The sequence below is a fragment of the Cervus canadensis genome, chromosome 15, assembly GCF_019320065.1.
Source record: "Cervus canadensis isolate Bull #8, Minnesota chromosome 15, ASM1932006v1, whole genome shotgun sequence".
Classification (NCBI taxonomy): Eukaryota; Metazoa; Chordata; class Mammalia; order Artiodactyla; family Cervidae; genus Cervus; species Cervus canadensis.
Window position 1 is genome coordinate 23,697,890 of NC_057400.1, and position 21,103 is coordinate 23,718,992.

Consider the following 21,103-nt stretch of genomic DNA (forward strand, 5'->3'; position numbering starts at 1 on the left):
CAGCCTTTATTTTGTCATAATACTTCTGAAAAAGAAGGAACAGGAGGATAATAAAAATTATTATGTGTACAAATTGATAGAGTGCATAGAGAAGAGAAAGAGATAATGAGCAACCCTATTTACTCATAGATAGAGAAAATAATTTCCATTTCATATGAGATGAAAAACTTTTAATAAAACATATATATACATATATATTATCAAACACTATATACATCTCTTTCACTTTTCATATATATATAAACAAATGAAGCTTATCATATACATGTTACATGCCTTTTATGGTATTTCAAAGACACAAAAGTCTCTATAGGTAGAACTGCAGAACATGGAATAACTTTCTCTTATAATTAATGTCACATTATCAGGGTGCTAGAAATAGAATTGCTGAAGAATATTATTAATATTATTATTAAGCCTACTTCTCCTTGGGCACATAAACATTACAGAGGGCTAGATACATTCATTTTGGCTTATAAAACTATTGTAATATGAACATAAATTTGCTTTATGAAACTTGAGGTTGACCCTCAGAGAGGTAATACCCCTGGGAGCTCTCTCCTAATAGCCATGAATCATCAAGCACACTCGAGACACCTCTAAGGACCACAGGAATTTGCTACTTGAAAAATAGAGTGGAAAGTTCTCAGATTTAGCTTAACTACTAACCTTAGAACAAAACAATAACATTTGCATCTGCTTAATAAAATATACAGAACATGGCATGGCAGTTATGAGAACCTTCTTATCAAACACTAAGCAGCTAGGGACCTTGTCATTGTTACTTTGCAAAACATTTGAAATTAAATGAGGATGAGAAAGATGCAGAAGGATATTAGTAATGAACTTGGGCTTCCTATATTTGACATACAGGGAACAGATAACATAGACAACACTTCCAAATGTTACCTTGAACAAAGATTTTATTTATTTATTTTTCTGAGAGAGAAAGATTTTTGTCTTCTACTTCCTATCTGTGAGAATTTTAAGCAAGTTAGTTCATCCGCTTGCAATTAGTTTCCTCATTGATAAAAGTGGAAAATGAAGTAGATACCTTATTGGATTACTGTGAAGATAATACAAGTCACACTAGAAGTGTTGGTACATAATAAGGGCTCAATAAACATTAGCTGCTAGGCATGGATATAAGAAGGTAATGCTTGTATATAAGTTTCACCTTCTGGTAAAGCAAAAATTGTGTTCAATAAATAAACAAGCAGTTCTCACTCTTCAAATGAGAACCCTGGCTCACACACATCTCAGAAGAAATAATCCAATTTTTTACACTTACTGCACGGGGTTGTACATGATCTTCTAAAGTAAAGTGAAAATGAAAGTTGCTCAGTCGTATCCAACTCTTTGTGACCCCTTGGACTACACAGTCCATGGAATTCTCTAGGCCAGAATGCTGAAGTGGAGTGCCTTTCCCTTCTCCAGGGAATCTTCCCAATCCAGGGATAGAACCCAGATTTCTTGCATTGCAGGCAGATTCTTTAGCAGGTAAGCCACAAGGGAAGCCAAAGAATACTGGAGAGGGTAGCCTATCCCTTCTCTAGTAGATCTTCCCAACCCAGGGGTCTTGTGCAATGCAGGCAGGTTATTTACCAACTGAGCTATTAGGGACGCCCATCTTCTAAAGACTCTTTCAAATCCTGATACGTTTTCAGGAAGTTTTAGAAATCTTTGGCCTCCAATAAATTTGCCTCCAATACTTTGCAGTACTTTCACTTTTAATTTTTATTGAATTATAGTCAGATAGATGGATAAAGAAAAGCACTAACACTTAAAGTGTTACTGTTAGTTGCTCAGCCATGTCCAGCTGTTTGTGACCTCATGGACTGTAGCTCACAAGGCTCCTCTGTCCATGGAATTTTCCAGGCAAGAATACTGTAGTGTTCATTCCCTTCTCTAGGGGATCTTCCTGACTCAGGGATCAAACCCCAGTCTCCTGCATTGCAGGTGGATATTTTACCATCAGAGTCACGAGGTAATGGAATATTACTCAGTCATAAAGAATAATGGAATAATACCTTCTGCAGGGACATGCATGGACCTAGAACATATTATACTGAATGAAATAAGTCATACAGATAAAGACAAATACTGAATAATATAAGTAACAAGCAAATTTGGCCTTGGAGTACAGAATGAAGCAGGGCAAAGGCTAATAGAGTTTTGCCAAGGGAACACACTGGTCATAGCAAACACCATCTTCCAACAAAACAGGAGAAGACTCTACACATGGACATCACCAGATGGGCAACACTGAAATCAGATTGATTATATTCTTTGCAGCCAAAGATTGAGAAGCTCTATACAGTCAGCAAAAACAAGACCAGGAGCTGACTGTGGCTCGGATCATGAACTCGTAATTGCCAAATTCAGACTTAAATTGAAGAAAGTAGGGAAAACCACTAGACCATTCAGATACGACCTAAATCAAATCCCATGGAATCCAGTGGAAGTGACAAATAGATTCAAATGGTTAGATCTGATAGAGTGCCTGAAGAACTATGGACGGAGATCGTGACATTGTATAGGAGGCAGTGATCAAGACCAAACTCAAGAAAAAGAAATGCAAAAAGGCAAAATGGTTGTCTGAGGAGGCCTTACAAATAGCTGTGAAAAGAAGAGAGGTGAAAAGCAAAGGAGAAAAGGAAAGATATACCCATTTGAATGCAGAGTTCCAAAGAATAGCCAGGAGAGATAAGAAAGACTTCCTCAGTGATCAATGCAAAGAAGTAGAGGAAAACAATAGAAGGGGAAAGATTAGAGATCTCTTCAAGAAAATGAGAGATACCAAGGGAACATTTCATGCAAAGAGGGGCACAATAAAGGACAGAAATGATATGGACCTAACAAAAGCAGAAGATATTAAGAAGAGGTGGCAAGAATACACAGAAGAACTATACAAAAAAAGATCTTCACAACCCAGATAATCATGATGGTGTGATCACTCACCTAGAGCCAGACATCCTGGAATGCAAAGTCAAGTGGGCCTTAGGAAGCATCACTGTGAACAAAGCTAGCGGAGGTGATGGAATTCCCACTGAGCTATTTCATTTCCTACAAGATGATACTGTTAAAGTGCTGCACTCAACATGCCAGCAAATTTGGGAAACTCAGCAGTGCTCACAGGACTGGAAAAGGTCCGTTTTCATTCCAATCCCTAAGAAAGGCAATCCCAAAGAATGCTCAAACTACTGCACAATTGCACTCATCTCACACGCTAGTAAAGTAATGCTCAAAATTCTCCAAGCCAGGCTTCAGCAATATGTGATCCGCGAACTTCCAGTTGTTCAAGCTGGATTTAGAAAAGGCAGAGGAACCAGAGATCAAATTGCCAACATCCACTGGATCATCGAAAAAGCAAGAGAGTTCCAGAAAAACATCTACTTCTGTTTTGTTGTCTATGCCAAAAACTTTGACTGTGTGGATCACATTAAACTTTGGAAAATTCTGAAAGAGATGGGAATACCAGACCGCCTGACCTGTCTCCTGAGAAACCTGTATGCAGGTAAGGAAGCAACAGTTAGAACTGGACATGGAACAACAGACTGGTTCCAAATCAGGAAAGGAGTACGTCAAGGCTGTATATTGTCACCCTGCTTATTTAACTTATATGCAGAGTACATCATGAGAAACACTGGGCTGGATGAAGCACAAGCAGGAATAAAGAATGCCAGGAGAAATAATAAATTCAGATATGCAGACGACACCACCCTTATGGCAGAAAGCGAAGAAGAGGAGCCTGGCAGGCTACAGTTCATAGGGTGGCAAGGAGTCGGACACAACTGAGTGACAAAGCACCACCTAAAAATAGTACAAAAGATGGTTTATGCAAACCAGAAACAGGCTCAGGGATTAGGAAAGAGACAGTGATTTCCAAAGGGGAGAGGGAAGAGGGGGGAGGAAATTAGGGCAGTTACAAACTACCATGTATAAAATAGCAATAAGGATATATTCTATAACACAGGAAATTATAGCCCATACTTACAGTTTTTGATGTTTCAACATTAGTTCCAAAAAGTTCTTAGGAAAAACAAAAGGAACAAAGGAAAGCAGATTGAAAGAATTTCAACTTGCTTCAAATGAAGATTTATTATCATATGGAATGCTGATAATATCGAAATATCTTAAAGGTACAAACATGAATTTCAGAAATACACATTGGACCAAAAGAAATAGGTCAATTAAGTAAATTTTCTTTTGAAAATAAGTTTAAAATCCATCTGATTTGTAGCCCATGCATGTTAAGAACACTTGATTCTTTAGTGACTTTAGGTCATATTTGCAATAAACATTTCTGTTAATGTTCTAAAGGCTTAATACATGTACCATCCTTAGCTATACAGGGGTGCACATGCACACATGTTAAATACACTGACCTTCTCCTTGACAAAGTTCATAAGCAGGTGAGGAGGGCATTTGTGAAGAACTTGATTAAATTTAAAGTGCTAAGGTGGGATAATTTTTGTATATGTGGGCAGACAAATTGAAGTCAGTGAAGGATTACTTACAAAGAACTGATCCAAGTTTTAGCAGGCCATTGAGGGTGAAGGGTGCAAAGCACAGGGCCAAGTGTATGTCTAGATTAATTCAGCCCAGCACCTGTGGTTCATCACATTCCATGCAAGAAAAAAATTAGGTGATCCAGAATGAACACTGTATTCTTTGAAAGACTAACATTTTTTAGGCAAGGATAATTATTTCAACCAGAGGGTAATCATTATGCAAAATGAAATGCCTGGCCTTGTATAGAAATTCTACCTCTCTTTCTTTCTGCATCTTCCATATCTTTGTTTTCATTTGGTGGTAAATTTATAAATTATTTTATCCTCTTTTGATTTCTTCTCATTACATTATTTCTGACTTCCCCAGTGGCTCAGTGGGAAAAAAATCCCCCTGTGATTCAGGAAATACAGGTCTGATCCCTGGGTTGGGAAGATCCCCTGGAGCAGGAAATGGCACCCACTTAAGTATTCTTGCCTGGGAAATCCCATGGACAGAGCAGCCTGGCGGGTACAGTCCCGCTGCACATGGGGTCACAAAAAGAGTCTCGTACCATTTAGCAAATAACAACACAGTCTTTCAAATGCTTTTCTTTCCATTAATTCCGCTCTTTCTTAATACAGTCATCCCTCAGTTTCTTTGGGGATTGCTTCCAGGAGCCCACACAGAATATTCCCTCCAGGATATCAAAATAGGTGTATGCTCAAGTCCCTAACATAGAGTGGGTTGTGCCATGAATACACTCCATCCTCCATATTCATGGGTTTCAAATTCATGGATAAAGAGGGTGGAATGTATTATTTTTCCTTCCTTTTCTCCTTCCACATTCCCTGCCAAAATATTTTTTATTAAAATGAACAGTTTTCAGGAAATATGTGTGTAAAGAGCTAACGGGAAGTTAAGAATAATATCAGATTGATGTCATAGATAATGTTTTGTTTTATATGTAATAGTGAAAATTCATACCATAATTCAAAGAAAGAAATAAAATAAAGCTGGCAGCATTTCTTTCATCATATTTCAAAAAGATGTTCGTACCATAGGAGAAGATGTATGCCCCCATACACAACATAAGCTATCTGGCATGTTTGAGACATCTGATTTAGTGCGAGGAATGCAGTGTGAAGAACTTCCTTGTGGCTCAGATGGTAAAGAGTCTGCCTGCAATGTGGGAGACCTGGGTTTGATCCCTGGGTTTGGAAGATCCCCTGGAGAAGGAAATGGCAACCCACTCCAGTATTCTTGCCTGGTGAATCCCATGGACAGAGGAGCCTGGCAGGCTACAGTCCATGGGGTCTTAAGGAGTTGGACACAACTGTGCAACTAACATATATATATGCAGTATGAGGTTGTTATTGTCCTTGAATTTGAGACACTATTCACCTTACAATGACCAGAGATACATATTTAACAGCTACCATTTGTTTACGGATCTTGCATATCAAGTGGGGAAATCCATCCATCAAATGCAACAAGTTTCTCTTGACTAGATCGAAGCACAGGCCTTTCCTTAAATGGCTATGTTGAAATATAAATTCCACTTATCTCCAGTGGCCTCTCCTCAAGTGAATCTAACCTAAAAATCTATCTATTACTTAGAATAATTATCCTACTTACAGTCTATTCTTTGAGTAAAATGGGATTTTATCAGAAGTATCTCATTGGATACAAAGTGCAGGACTTGTATGAAGCATTTTCTCTTACACCTAGTACAGTCTTACAAACATTAAAGCTCATAGCCTATTTTTCTCAGTAATGGTAAAGAGAGATTATTTTAATTGCCTTTCAGAGACATCATAAGAACCAAAAAGGGGGAAAGTATTATTACCTTTGTTTGTGCTCTGAGTTCTTAAGTATTCATTGTATGTTTTCTCTCTGGGTCTGTTTCTAGTGGTATAACCCTTGTTAATAGGAATTAGATCAGATTATGATTGTGTTGTGGTTATCTTAATTTTGCATGTTTTCTTCATCAAACAATACATATTTATATTAATTATCTCATATCAGTGTGAATAAATAAAATTCAGTGCTATTTAGCATTTACTTTACTGTTAGCTTTTTTTGTCTTAGGAACTACTGTAAATTTCATTGTAATAACAGTGAATTATGTTTAGCAGCATTGCCTTGTTTTATTAAAGGAGCATTTTAATTTGATGTTAGAAACAACCGGCTTTAAAGATGTGATTGGCCTTCAATTCTTTTTAGATTCTTCTTGGAGACGCACTTACCACAAAAATGAGCTCTGTGGGAATTTGGCAACCTAGCTGATAATAGGATAAATCATTTTTAGTTTACAGGAGAAAGCAAATGCTTCACTATTGTGTTGTTATTATTTATTACGTCAAAAAGGAAATGTAATTTTTAGCTAGCTATGTGCATGTGAGTCCAAATATCATTTGATAAAATTAGTCAAGTGGGAAAATTCCACTTCTTTGTGATGACACATCAAATATGCCCTTGTCACTAAAAACATTAAGGATGAAAAAGTGATACTTTGTTTTTCCAAGCACCCTAAAACTAACAGAAAAATCTAAATTATGATATATTTATTTTTCAGGAGCCAATGAGAAAGAAATAGCCCTAATGAATGGTTTGACTGTTAATTTACATCTTCTACTGGTAAGCTTCTTTTCCCACCAGTGTTTAGTATACACTCATTTACAGAATCTGATTTCTTCTATCTTTAATTCATGAGGGTTTTGGAGTTTTACTTACTTAAAAATAAATTGTGAGATTATTTTCAATTCTACCAGGAAATGCTGGGCCCTGCTAGAATGGCTTCTTCATAATCATGGGAGAGTTGTCTCTTTACAAAGAGCTTTAGAATACTAAGCTCTTATCTTAGAACATAAGGAATAAGAGTCACAGTTGATGAAAAGCTAAATTGCCACAAGCACACAAAATAATGATGTAAAAATGGTAGCAAGCAGTGATCTTTTCAGAAAGACAGTTTTCCAATATGCTGAGTTTCAGGGGGATGGGTCTATGGAATATTATGTTTCTGTAAATTAATTTTGGGGGGTAGATTAAAAAAGACCCTGTTGCTGGGAGAGATTGAGGGCATGAGGAGAAGGGGGCAGTGGAGAATGAGATGGTTAGACAGCATCACCCACTCAATGGACATGAAATCGTGCAATCTCCAGGAGATAGTGAAGGACAGAGAGTCGGCCTGCTACAGTCCAAGGCATCGCAGAGAGTCAGACATGACTTACTTGACTGAACAACAATAACAAACATTAACTGAGTCACTCTGCTTAGGTATTTCTTACATTCTAAGAATTTGATAATATGTATGCCTTAAAATATATATTCTTGGTTTGAAATATCGTACCTAGAGTAATTGATGTCATGAAAATTTTGTATTTCATTTTTAAGTGAGATTTTGAAAGCATGTCTATAAGACAAAGATGCACTATTAAGATATTGATATTTTATTTTTATAATATACAAACATTATTATTAAACATGCCTGAAGGAAAGTGCTTGTGGAGTATGTTAAGTATGAGGTAAACAGCATGATTTTCAGTTCAGACAACTCTGGTTTGGCTCCCAGCTAGATTACTTAAAACCTGTTTGATTTTGGACAAGGTGATAAAGAATCACCTGCAGTGCAAGGGACACAGGTTCAATCCCTGAGTCGAGAATACCCCCTGGACAAGGAAATGGCAACCCACTCCAATATACTTGCCCGGGAAATCCCATGGACAGAGGAAACTGGCGGGCTACAGTCCATGGGTTGCAGAAGAGTCAGACACAACTTAGCAACTAAGTTTAGCAACTAAACAATTGGAATTTCTAAATCTTAATTTTTTCCATTGTAAAAAATGAGGATGATAATATCTACCTCATAGTATAAAACATGATAGTATGTGAAAATTGCTTTAGCACCCCGGCCAGTGGTCAACATCCAATTAACAATAGCAATCATCCTCGTTGTTATTACTGTCAGTCAGTATTCTCCAAGAACTGCACGGAGAAATGAAAAGGCTCCACTGAACACATGAGCTACTTTTCCCTGGTGACTCTAGAAATCCCAAATGTTTCATTAGGGCCAAGGGACTTTCAGCTGAACCTAAAATTAGATTTCATACAATCTTAAAACTTTAGAAATATTATGTACTAGAAACCAAATCTACAGCTCTAGATAAATCACTGTGAATAAGACATACATATAGATAGGCTTCCCAGGTAGCACTAGATAGAATATGATATTTCAGTCTCAGAGCAATTGCCATTAAGTGCATTGGGATTTTCAATTTTCAATTAATTTTCAATTAGCACTTAAGTAAAGTTTAAGAATTCATTTTTATCTGATTCATAGTTTTCTCTCAAATTTGCTTTCCTATTGATAAACATAGTGAGCAAATATCTCCTTTTTAGAATTCACTGGAAACAAGGCTAATTGGAAAAATGTACCTTTGATAGGCATCTAACTGTATAATTAATTAATTCCTTTAAAATGCTGGAGATTATAAAATTAAAGTGTGGTATAAAAATGAACAAATGTCTAAGTTGTACATTAATGCTTTTCTCAATAAATCCATTTCATTGCAGTTAGCATTTTTCAAGCCTACACCCAAACGGTATAAAATTCTCCTAGAAGCCAAAGCCTTCCCTTCAGATCATGTAAGGATTCTTCAAATGATATTTATATTCTTTTTACTCTTCCTAAAGGAGCATATCATTTGCCTGACTTGAATGTTTATTCACTAGTCTTTTCTAAGTAACCTTATAATAAAAAGATCTGTCAAATGCTTTTGATTTATGCATTTTTATAGATTGTAGCTTTATTTCTTTTGTTCAAGTAAAACATGTGTTAAGGGAAGAAAGAATTGAATAGGAACATTGATTTATTAGTCTTTTTAAAGACACTGAACAAACCACTGGTCTAAATCAAATGCAGTTATAAATGTTTTATTAATTCTTTTTTTATTAATTCTTGTTGCTGTTTTATTTTATGAAATTAAATCAATACACACCCCAGTACTTAACCCTTTAGCTACCTAAGGTAGGAATATAAACATTTATCTGTCCATTTGCTTTCATAACACACTAGCATAATTATATTGGAGAAGGAAATGGCAACCCACTCCAGTGTTCTTGCCTGGAGAATCCCAGGGACGGGGGAGCCTGGTGGGCTGCCGTCTGTGGGGTCGCACAGAGTCGAACACGACTGAAGCAACTTAGCAGCAGCAGCAGCAGCATAATTATTGGTGGTTTTTAACTTAAAAAATGTATTGAAGACTTTAAGAATTTTTTGTGGTTCAAGAAAAAAAATCATGCTATTTTTCAGCAATTTCAGTTGATGAGAAATTTAACTGTTACAGACACCAACACAGCTAAAAGCATATTTCAGTTTTAGTATTAGAGAAACTTGATTTCCATCTTTATATTATCATTGTTTAAGTATTCTAGCCTATATCTTATAATTTCAAAGCATTTAATCATTCAAATTAATAGCCATGATCTTACTAAAAAGGATCCAGAATCTTTATCTTGAAAAAATTCAGGGTCCCTAAAATTTCTGGTTCCCATTTTCATCTGGGACTCTCAGTGAAGGGAACTTGTTTATCCTTTTTCTTATACTAGCTTACTCTTTCTAGGGCAAACCATTTCTCTATCCTGTATTGAAGCCTAGCAAGTCTTCACTGCTCACTTTGGTTATGTTGTAAACTCTGTTTTGACTCAAATTAGATTAATTAAATATCTTACTCAAAAAATTTCTTATATTTCTAAAGACTAAATGACCCTTACATTTCTATCCATATAATATTTCTGTTTCAAAGGATGTTCAGATTGCTGCATGTAAATTATGTTAAATTTTTCTCTGATACATTCTGTTTAGTCACTTTTAACCTTGGCTTTGAATTTAATATGATAACATGCTTTTATTGTTATTTTATTACCTTTTTTTTTGAGCTATTCTAATGTACTTCTATGCACTGGACTTGATTTAATAAATCATCTTTCTTTTCCAGTATGCTATTGAGTCACAGCTTCAACTTCATGGACTTAACATTGAGAAAAGTATGCAGATTATAAAGCCAAGAGAGGTATATAAGAAAGAGAAATAAATATTCATCATGCTTCTATTTAGTATTGATTTTTTCTTCATTTTCTTCAAAAGTTTATTATCTTCATTATTTTAATGGAACTTTCAAGAAAGTATAAAAGACCTATACTCTGTTACTATTAGGTCATTTTGCTTAAAATAGAAATGTAACTCAGAAGTGTATTTATTTTAATTTTTTCAAGGGCTAGTCATATTATAAGCAAACTATTTTCCTATTAATACCACTGGAGTCTGCCATATTCTTCAGTGGGATGGGAGGAGATAGAAACTTGCATATATCATTTTCAAATTTAAATGCCATTGCCTGTGGGTGCCATTAAAATCATGTTAAAAATCAGTTATATTTGTTGAAATTGAATGATGCCTATCTTTTTGCCCCTCTTAATCTAAGTACCAAATGTTTGCCTCTGAGTTTAGTCTGGGGTATTGAAAGGGACTTAGTGTAGCAGAAGGAAATTAGGTTTACAGTCTCGTTATTACTCCCCAGGGAAATCCCAGTGACTTTGTGTTACTTACTTTATCTCTGAGATTTCTTTATATTTGAACAGATAACAAAGGAAACAGTTGGGCTTAACCATATGTTTAAGATCTAAAATACTGTGCCCTTTAATAAAGCTGTAAGGCTAAGTTGTATAGGCCTTGATATTCCAAACCCTGCAGCTTGTGTAACTTGGCACCAACAGATCCACACGGGATAAATTTTAGGTTTCATGTATGTACGACACTCCCAAGATAATGTCTGAACAATTATTTCTTTCAATCCAAAACCAATTTGAGAAATTAAAGATCTACTCTATTCACTTCTTTTTGCCAACATGTAATATATTAATGGAACAGAAAGTTCTCACAGCTTTGGAATGATATGTTTCATGTATTATACATAAATTGCTTATTTCTAACAAAAATGACTATAGCCATCACAATTTTTATTTTAAGTAATAAGTGTTGTGGAGCTGTATGACTTAATCATATATTTGGGACCACTCTTTAGCATTACTAGATTTGAGCAGGTCAACATGAAAGAGAACCATATCTTATCATTGAAAAATAAGTTTCTCAATTGCTTAGCACCGATTCTTTAAAGAAATAAAGCATTAGTATATAGAGCACTTTCCTTACTTTTATTTAACAATTATATTGGACAAAATGTATTAGCTTCTCTACAGGAAAAAAAAAAAAAAAAGAGGTTGGGGTTGTCATGTTACTAATTTTACTTCAAATTTTTTTTCTTAGAATTACTGAAATCCTTTTCTTCATGTGTAAAATACACATCACTTAGAAATTCAGTGATTTCATTGTCAACTCTTTTTTAATTTAAAATTTACTTTTAACTGGCGGATAACTGCTTTACAATGTTGTGTTGGTTTCTGCTCTACACCAATTTGAATCAGCCGTATATCCCCCTCCTTCTTGAACCTTCCTTCACCCCCACATCCCACCGCTGTAGGTTGTCACAGAGCACCAGGCAGAGCTCCCTGTGTGATACACCAAATTCCCACTAGCTGTAGATTTTACATATGGCAATGGATATGTTTCAATGCCATTCATTCCACTCCTCTCCTTCCCCCACTGTGCCCACAAGTTTGTTCTCTATGTCTTTGTCTCTATTCCTGCCCTTCAAGTAGGTTGACCAGTACAATTTATCACTCTTATTTTTATAGATAATCATTTTTGCAAACAAGTCTCAGACCACTAGCAGAAATTAGCATATTATTACATTTGTGATATGTATTATATATGCATAATGTGGGACATAGTAATTGGCCAATAGTAAGAGTTACCAAAATTAAAAATAATTGAAGAAAAATCCATTAATACTGTAACGAGTTTCCCCCAAATATTAATGTAGTTAATGATGCTTTGACTTCAAGACCATGTCAGATTTAGCAGTGTAGAAAATTCATGAAGACTTCATAAATAGATGAGAATTATTAGGCTACAAATTTATAATTTGTATCTGGCAGAGTTCTTTCACTCAAGTTGTTTATAAGACCAAATTAAATCATTCACAATATTCACAAAGTAACTGATCACTGAATTGTGGGAGAAAAGTGACCTTGATAATATTGAATTTTATTGATAGTTTCTTTGTGTTTGGATCTTTACCTTCAGATTGATATGGAACAGATTTTACTCTTAAATTAATAGAAAATATTAGGCTAAGTCTCACTCAGATAATGATGTACATGTGTCTTTTATCTGGAAAAAAATAATGATTTTAGATTGATAAGTAAAATACTAATTTCCAAGAAATCAGTTTTGACATTTAATATTTTATGAATATCCTATTTTTCTGGTATTTTATTGGATGGTAATAAAAATGAAATAATTTATAAGTATCTAAATAGTAAAGATTAATCGAAAAACTGAAGAATAAAATCAGGCAATAGTTTTGCAAAAACTTTCCTTTATAAAATACTTTTTACTATTGTATTATCATTTCTTAATAACAAAAAGCATGTTCAAATACATGTTCTTGCCAGATTTTTGAAGATTCTTAACTTGAAAAAAAAAATCTTTGCTTTTTCTTATGGTAGGAAAGAACCCAAAGTGATTTTTGGATTGGGAAATATAAATGGAAAAGTTGTCATTGTGATTATGTAATTTATGCCTACCACGACTTTAGGGGGAAGACACATTGAGATTAGAGGATATCCTTGAAGTAATTGAGAATGAAGGTGACTCTATTGCAGTGATCCTTTTCAGTGGTCTGCATTTTTATACTGGACAGCTCTTCAATATACCTGCCATCACAAAAGCAGGACAAGCAAAGGTATGTGCACCATTTCCCCCTCCCTGCTTTGTCCAGAACATCACTCTGCTGTAGAGCATTCAAGTGCACTTTTAGTAAAATACATTTTTCTATGTCTGTGTACAATTATACACACACACACACACACACATATATATATATGATATATGAAAGTGTTAGTCAATCAGTTGTGTCTGACTCTTTGCAACCCCATGGATTGTAGCCTGCCAGGCTCCTCTGTCCATGGATTTCCCCAGGCAAGAATACTGGAGTGGGTAGCCATTCTCTTCTCCAGATCTTCCCTACCCAGGGATCAAACCCAGGTCTCCCATGTTGCAGGCAGACTCTTTACAGACTGAGCCACCAGGGAAGCCCCATATGAGATATACATATATATATATTTGCCTAGAGTAAAATATTTATGTTTTAAAATATATTTAATATATATGTATTTAATATATATATTAAAATATAAAGTTTATTAAATGCACATTAAAATGTAAATATTTAGCTTTAGGCATCTCTATTTAAACCTCTTTTGTTACTTCTGTGGTCATACCTCCTTATTACCATCTGCTCTCTCAATGTCTACCTCTAATCAGCAGGATGGGTGGGCTTCCGTAAGTGTTGTCATTAGTACAGAACTGCTCAGTCAGCAGAAGTAGCCAATACTTAGGATAGTAACTATATATTAGGACTATTAGAAACTCAACTCTAGTGCTTTGTTGCACTATAACTCATTCTAAATATAATCTATGCTCATTAACCCTATGTACCTGAAGAATAAAAGTTTATCATAGATGGGATTTTACCCAGTTTACTTTAAGGAAGCCATTATACTGCCTATAATGAGTAATTTTCCTTAACTACTACTGAATAATACTTACACAGTATACTATTATGAAAGAGTAACTCTTTATATATGTCTTATTAAAAAGTGTTTTAGTATATGTTTGCTTGAAGAAAATAAGAGGGAAGACACTTAACAGTTACAATTTGTATTTAAAATCTTTAAGTAAGTGTCTATTTGATTCAGCAATCAAGCCATATATTTAAAAAGTTAACAAATTATATTATTAACATTAGTAAGTTATGGGATTAATACATAAGTGAGATCTAGTTAATATATTCAGTTATTGAAGCTAAATGAATGGAACTAATGAAAAGAAATTTAGCACCATTACCAGCGGTCTCTAGGAATTTCCAACCACAACTTCCAACTGATTTGATAAATGTGAAAGTGGTGCATTACAAAAGATACAATGATGATGTCTTCTTAACTTAGATATTAAAGTTTAAGCACCAAAATAAACATAGTTCAGTAAAATATCAGATTTTAAAATGTTATGCAAGTAATTAGAAGTCCCTGATCGCCTTACTATACATGCATGTCTCATTAACTTTCATAGAAATGAGGCAGGAAGGTAGAGAAGAAAGATGGTGAGTTTTGGAATCACTCAGTCTGAGGTTCCAATCTTGGCTAGGTCAGTTAATTTTATATGAATTTGGGCAAGTTACTTGACTTCTCTGAGTCTGTTTTCAAAAGCGTTAGTTGGAATAACAGAACCCACTTGATGAATGCAGTGCTGATTATGAAGATTATGAAGTATCTATTAGATTGCACATATTCTGCTATTAAATAGTGGTTACCTCTCACTTTCCACTGTCCTCAACAAGTATGAAGTTAAGAAATAGGCTTAAATATACATTTTCTTTCATTTCTCATTAAAAAGCAAAATAAACTTGTTTACTAGGTATTATATATAACTCCCATTCAACTACTTTGAGGCTAAAACCATTCTTTCAGTATTTTGCAGGCTTTCTTTCACTTTCAAAATGTAGTAATTGCCTACTAGGTAAGACTCTCATTGAGTTTTCAGTCATAGAAAGCAAGGTACGAATGAGTAGTAGCATATAAATGCAACTGTACAGAAGTGATGGATATTATGGGAGTGAAATGGTGATCTAGCTGACTTCAACTTATCCATTATCAAAATTATTTTAACAAATATTTATACTCTTCCTAGACAATTCCCTCCATTCTCAATGAAGATTTAGAAAAAGTATTTAAAATGTAGATTTACATAGATCTCTTGGGTGGTCTATGAAAATAGAGCTGAAGAGAGAGAAAGAAAATTAAAGGTGTCAATCAAGAAAGGGGCTTCCCTGGTGACTCAGAGGTCTGCCTGCAATGTGGGAGACCCGGGTTCGATCCCTGGGTCGGGAAGATCCCCTGAAGAAGGAAACGGCAACCCACTCCAGTATTCTTGCCTGGAGAATCCCATGGACGGAGGAGCCTGGTGGGCTACAGTCCACGGGGTCGCAAAGAGTCAGACACGACTGAGCAACTTCACTCACTCACTCACTCACTCACTCAATCAAGAAAGAGTTGGGAAATTTGAGAGGAAAAACTGCCATTAAAGAGTCACCATTATGAATGTCTAAGTGAGATTGAGAAAAAAAAAGGAAAGTTTCCAGAAATATAGTTGCAACCAAAACTGATTGATTAATAAAAGCCAACATTAGTAGATTTTCAAGTAGAAACTTCAAATGAAAGAGAAGTGGGAGATAGGATTTTTTGAAAAATATATTAAAGAAATACATATATACCAAAAAGATCACAAATTATAAGTGGCTAGATGAGTTATTCTGAATTCTTATAACCATCACCTAGATCACGAAATTTCTAGAACATTTATAAAACTCAAAATCTTCCATGTATATAAATATAAATACATACATATTAGTTTTGTCCATCTTTGAACTTCATATGAATGGATTAACATACATTGTTTTATGTCTTTTTATTTGCTCACTACTATATTTGTGAAGTCCATCCATTTTTGTTCAAACAGTAGTTTTGAGTGTTTTCCTTTTCATTTCAGTGTAATATTGTATTGTATTATATGAAATAGATCACCATTTAATTTTTTTTTCATTCTAATCATTTGAGGGCTATTACAATAAATTCTACTCTAAATATCCTTATACATTTCTTTGGGTATGCATTCATACCTATTTCTGTTAATTACATGCCTAGAATTGGCATTCTTAGAACATCATGTAGGTGTATGTTAAATCCAGATCAACAATGACAACTTTCCAAAGGTTTGTATCAATTGGTCATATACGCTCACCGTGAATTTCTGTTACTCTACATTCTCACCAATAGCAAACTTCACTATTGGTGAAGCTGAGGATATTTCAAATGTGTACTTGCTAAGTTTGTTTGCTTGATTTTTTCTTTTATGAAGTGCCTGTTCAAGTGTCTTGTCCAATTTTTCAAGTGGTTATCTCTTTGTTATAAATAGTATAGAAATTGATTCTGATGGAAGGAGAAGATAAACAATTTCTAGTGAGCATCTAAAAGGAAAACTAATAAATTAATCAAACAACAACTGGTAGTGTAGTATGGCTTTGATTCACATAATGAATTTAGAGAATACTGAGGCTTTACTTAACTGAGGAGAAGACCTGGGATCATGACAAGTGTGTGAGACCAATGGAAACTAAGCATATGAGCAGGTTAGAGAGCCATATTATAAGGGAAGGCCAGCATGTGAAAAGAGACATCATTTTCATATTTTGTCTCTGAAGCTATCTACTTAATTTTGTATTATTGTCCAACCTACTATCTTGGAGCTCTGCCTTACATATATACATGTTCATATTCTATTACTTATTTGTACTAATAATTTCTTCTCATCTACACTCACTGGGTGTTCCGTATTTTCCCCTGAATTACTGTCATAGAGATTTTGACTATCATCTACACTCACTGAATGTTCCCTATTTTCCCCTGAATTACTGTCCTACAGATTTTGACTATTGTCACCAGTCAACTTTCACTACCCAGTAAAAGCTACAGGCTACTCCTACACTTGAAAATTGTTACTTATGACCACCTAACTATTACACACAGAAGTTCTATATGCACCTTGAGATCAGTATGCCCCAGAGTTGTCTCCCTCCAAAATAACACTACTGTTTCACACCACTATCCTTATAGTCCTTTATAGACTCAACCCTGACATTTTCCTGTTCTTTACCTTTTCAACCAATCACTTCTAATTCTTTCCTCTCAGGGAGTCTTTCCTTTAATAGTCCTTAATCAATTATGAAGGTTTTCAGCTGCAAGGAAAAAAGTCCCAGAGGAAATAATAGCTGAAAATTAGGTACTTATTTTTCTCACAACAGAAGCCTTGAGGCAGGAGTGTGCTAGGATGCACTAAGCAGGTCAGTAACGTTGGTGTGACATCTCCAGGGCTTTCTGATATGTCCTTCAGATTTCTCAAGTCACAGTCGCTAGGAGAGTTGTCCCAGATCCAGATATCACAGTTCTCTTTAAAGCATAAAGAAAGAAGAGAGGAGAAAGAGCACTACAGTTTTATCCATCCCTTTCATCCAAAGTGTAAAATCTTTCCCAGAAAAACCTAGCAGTTTCCAGTTTATGATTCAATGCTTTTTGAATAATTATAAATAATTCTGAAAGTAGTGAAACATTTTCATTAATGAAATATTTAGATAGCAGAGACAGAGCCGACTTGGCTTTGAACCCATGCCTTTCTATTAGTTTCTAGCATAGTTTGAGTGGCTTAATTCATTTACCAATGTGACTTCATTTCTCCACTTAGTAAATGGGGAAGGTAACAGTGCCTACTTCATGTATTTGCTCTAAGCAGAAACAAGGAACTATTCCTAAAACAGTGCATTGCAAGTAATAAGTAAACATTATCAGCATATATAAAAAATCACAGTGTAGTATCCACCTACAAAAAAAAAAAAAAAACAAAGAAATAATGAATCCTTAGAAAGTGAAATATTCAGAACTTTACTGTACTTGAACACTTCTACACTAGATTATGAAAGAAAACAAGAAGCAATGTGGTTAGGATTCAATAGACTAGACTAAATTTTTTTTAAAAATTAGGTAATGAACTAACAACAATTTTAATAATCTTATCCCTAAAAAAACTCATTGCCAAATGCTTGTATTCTACTTTCCCTCTCCAATGCCATACAAAATGTCCTTCAGCACTTTGGCACTCATGGTGCCTGGCAGACAGTGGTTCCAAATAAATATTTTTTGACTGAATGATTACTTATCTTATTTATCACATATTTTACACTATTTTACTGTATATGGATGCTGGCATGTTAGTTTCTTTTAGCTTAAAGAAAATTGAAATGCAAATCACAGCTAAAAAGAAGACTAAATTTTGCAACCCTGTGTTTTATTAGCTTCTCCTTTGTTGTGTGGCACTCTCTAGTGGGTGTGAGTATGAACATCTCTTAGACCCAACTATAAGCTGCCTACTGCTGCTGCTGCTGCTAAGTCACTTCAGTCGTGTCCGATTCTGTGCGACCCCATAGACGGAAGCCCACCAGGCTCCCCCATCCCTGGGATTCTCCAGGCAAGAACACTGGAGTGGGTTGCCATTTCCTTCTCCAGCGCATGAAAGTGAAAAGTGAAAAGTGAAAAGTGAAAGTGAGGTCACTCAGTTGTGACCGACTCTTAGCGACCCCATGGACTGCAGCCTACCAGGCTCCTCCATCCATGGGATTTTCCAGGCGAGAGTACTGAAGTGGGGTGCCATTGCCTTCTCTGATAAAACTGCCTAAATTATTAATAAATAATAATTGCAATTATAACCACAAAGTTTAAATACAGAATGAATTAGTTGTGGATTCAGAATAATATATGACAAAAGCAGAAATATGAATAAAGACATCATTATAATAAAGAAAGACATATTTTAGCTTTAATATCATTTAATAAAAACTGAGGTATCTAAATAACACTCATATAAATAACACTTCATTGATGCATCCACTTATCTTTAGGGAAGGTTTAAATTATTGTCAAAAATTTTTGATACTTTTTAGGAGACAAATAATTGATCAAACCTCAAAATTCAACAGGAAGCTTGGCTGAGATACTTCTAGTACTGAAGACTAGGAGTCAACTCTCACAGACTGTTACAAAAGAATAATATCAATAATACTTGCGTGAGATCAAGATTTGACCAGTGAATCAGTTAGGAAAAATCAGTACCAGATACTTTTATATACAACTATAACATAAACTGGCATGTTGTAGGAAATTTTTATATATAATGAATAAACCTTTTCTGAAAAGATTTAATATTCAGATGCTCACCATTAAGTAATCTTTACTAGAAACTGTAGTACATACAGCCATTATTTTATTAATGGCACTGCCAGCTCACCAAACAGGATCTTGTCCTTAGTGCATAAAAGAATCTGTCTCTATATTCTCTGTAATAGAGCAATACACATTTGAATCTTTCACCCATTCTTTCTATCAGTGAATATCTGAAGAGTAAATTATAATAATAGAATTCTAAACAAGATCTCCTAATTTAGCCTGGAGTGTTAGACTGACCTTCTTAGACAAGATGAGACCTCAGCAAATTCTAAAATTATGAGTAGGAATTAACTAGGTAAAAACCCCTCCAGGGGGCAGATAATATGGTGGAGCCATTCTAGATATTAAAAAAAAAAAAAGAATTGCAAGGAAGCAAATATTTCAGTATAATTTGATTATAGAAAAGGCTGTATGATTTGATAGAAAAGGTATGCTAAAAAATGAGTCTATAAAGCAGAGACAGGCTGGGTAAATAAGAGCCCAGTAAGCTATGTTATATGTCTTGAACTTCTCTTAAAGACATAGGGAGCCACTGAAAGCTTTTAGACAATGAAACAAACTGGGTTTTGTTTTAATTTTAAAAAGATATGCCCTACTTACAGGAATGGGTAGGGAAAAGATGAATAGAGTCATCTCCAGTCTCTATGCAAAAAGTTTAAAACTCTCTGTCATGATACAGTTCAAAAGATAGGGGTACCAGAGGACAGATCCATTTCTTACCAAATGAAATATTTTCTGATCTCTTCATAGATCACTCTTATTTAAACATTTTATCTTAGTGATATTAAAGACAAAATTTGTATAAGCATCAGAAATGAAGGATCTGTACTGAACTCTTGTTTCACCCAGATTTGGACCTATTCACAGAATACAAGGATTAAAAAAAATAATAATAATAACACACACACACGTACATACAGAGTCAGAGACAGAGAGATAGAGAAAGAGAAGGGAAAAATGACCTAAATTTTAGATAGACCATCTCATTAACTAAACATACTTTACTTGGGGAATAGCAAAGGATTATTCTGTTTAGAAATACAAAATACACTCTCTGTAGTTTATCCAAGTAGGAGCCTGGAGTCAATGTTGGTAAGGATCAATGCCCAAGAATCTAAAAATTTTGAGCTGTCCCTAAGAAGTTTTCATCAGATGTTTTATCTAATTTAAGCTTTTCATTAAATGGACCATGTGAGAAAGATTGATTAATTCTCAATAGAAGAGAAATTTGCACTCAAGATGTTTTAGGATTACAGATCTGAGAAAAGCAAGACTCCAAGTTGTCAATCAGGATTGTTGCTTTGGAAACCACTCTCATCAAAGCCATGGTGGATAATTATTTCTTCTGATCTAGCCCCATCCAAACCCAGCATTCCCCAAACGAAAGTGTATACTTAGGGTTTCTTTTAGATGATATGCATTTTACAAAATCCTAAAGTTGCCTTAGACTAAGGCTGTGCTTAGTTGCTCAGTCGTGTCCAACTCTTGTGACCCCATAGACTGTAGCCTGCCTGGCTCCTCTGTCGATGGGATTCTCCAGGCAAAAATACTGGAGTGGTTTAAGATCTATATTTTTTAGCCACTTGATAAACAAAGG

General features: G+C 34.9%; 1 protein-coding gene across 1 annotated transcript in view; it reads left to right on the plus strand.

The window, feature by feature from the left end:
- Positions 1-21,103, plus strand: part of KYNU (kynureninase) — a 126,907-nt gene that overhangs the window by 39,239 nt on the left and 66,565 nt on the right. Inside the window, exons 5-8 of the mRNA XM_043488146.1 lie at positions 7,070-7,131; positions 9,067-9,138; positions 10,491-10,565; positions 13,212-13,358. Coding sequence (XP_043344081.1) covers positions 7,070-7,131; positions 9,067-9,138; positions 10,491-10,565; positions 13,212-13,358 — 356 coding nt within the window. The remainder of the gene's footprint in view (positions 1-7,069; positions 7,132-9,066; positions 9,139-10,490; positions 10,566-13,211; positions 13,359-21,103) is intronic.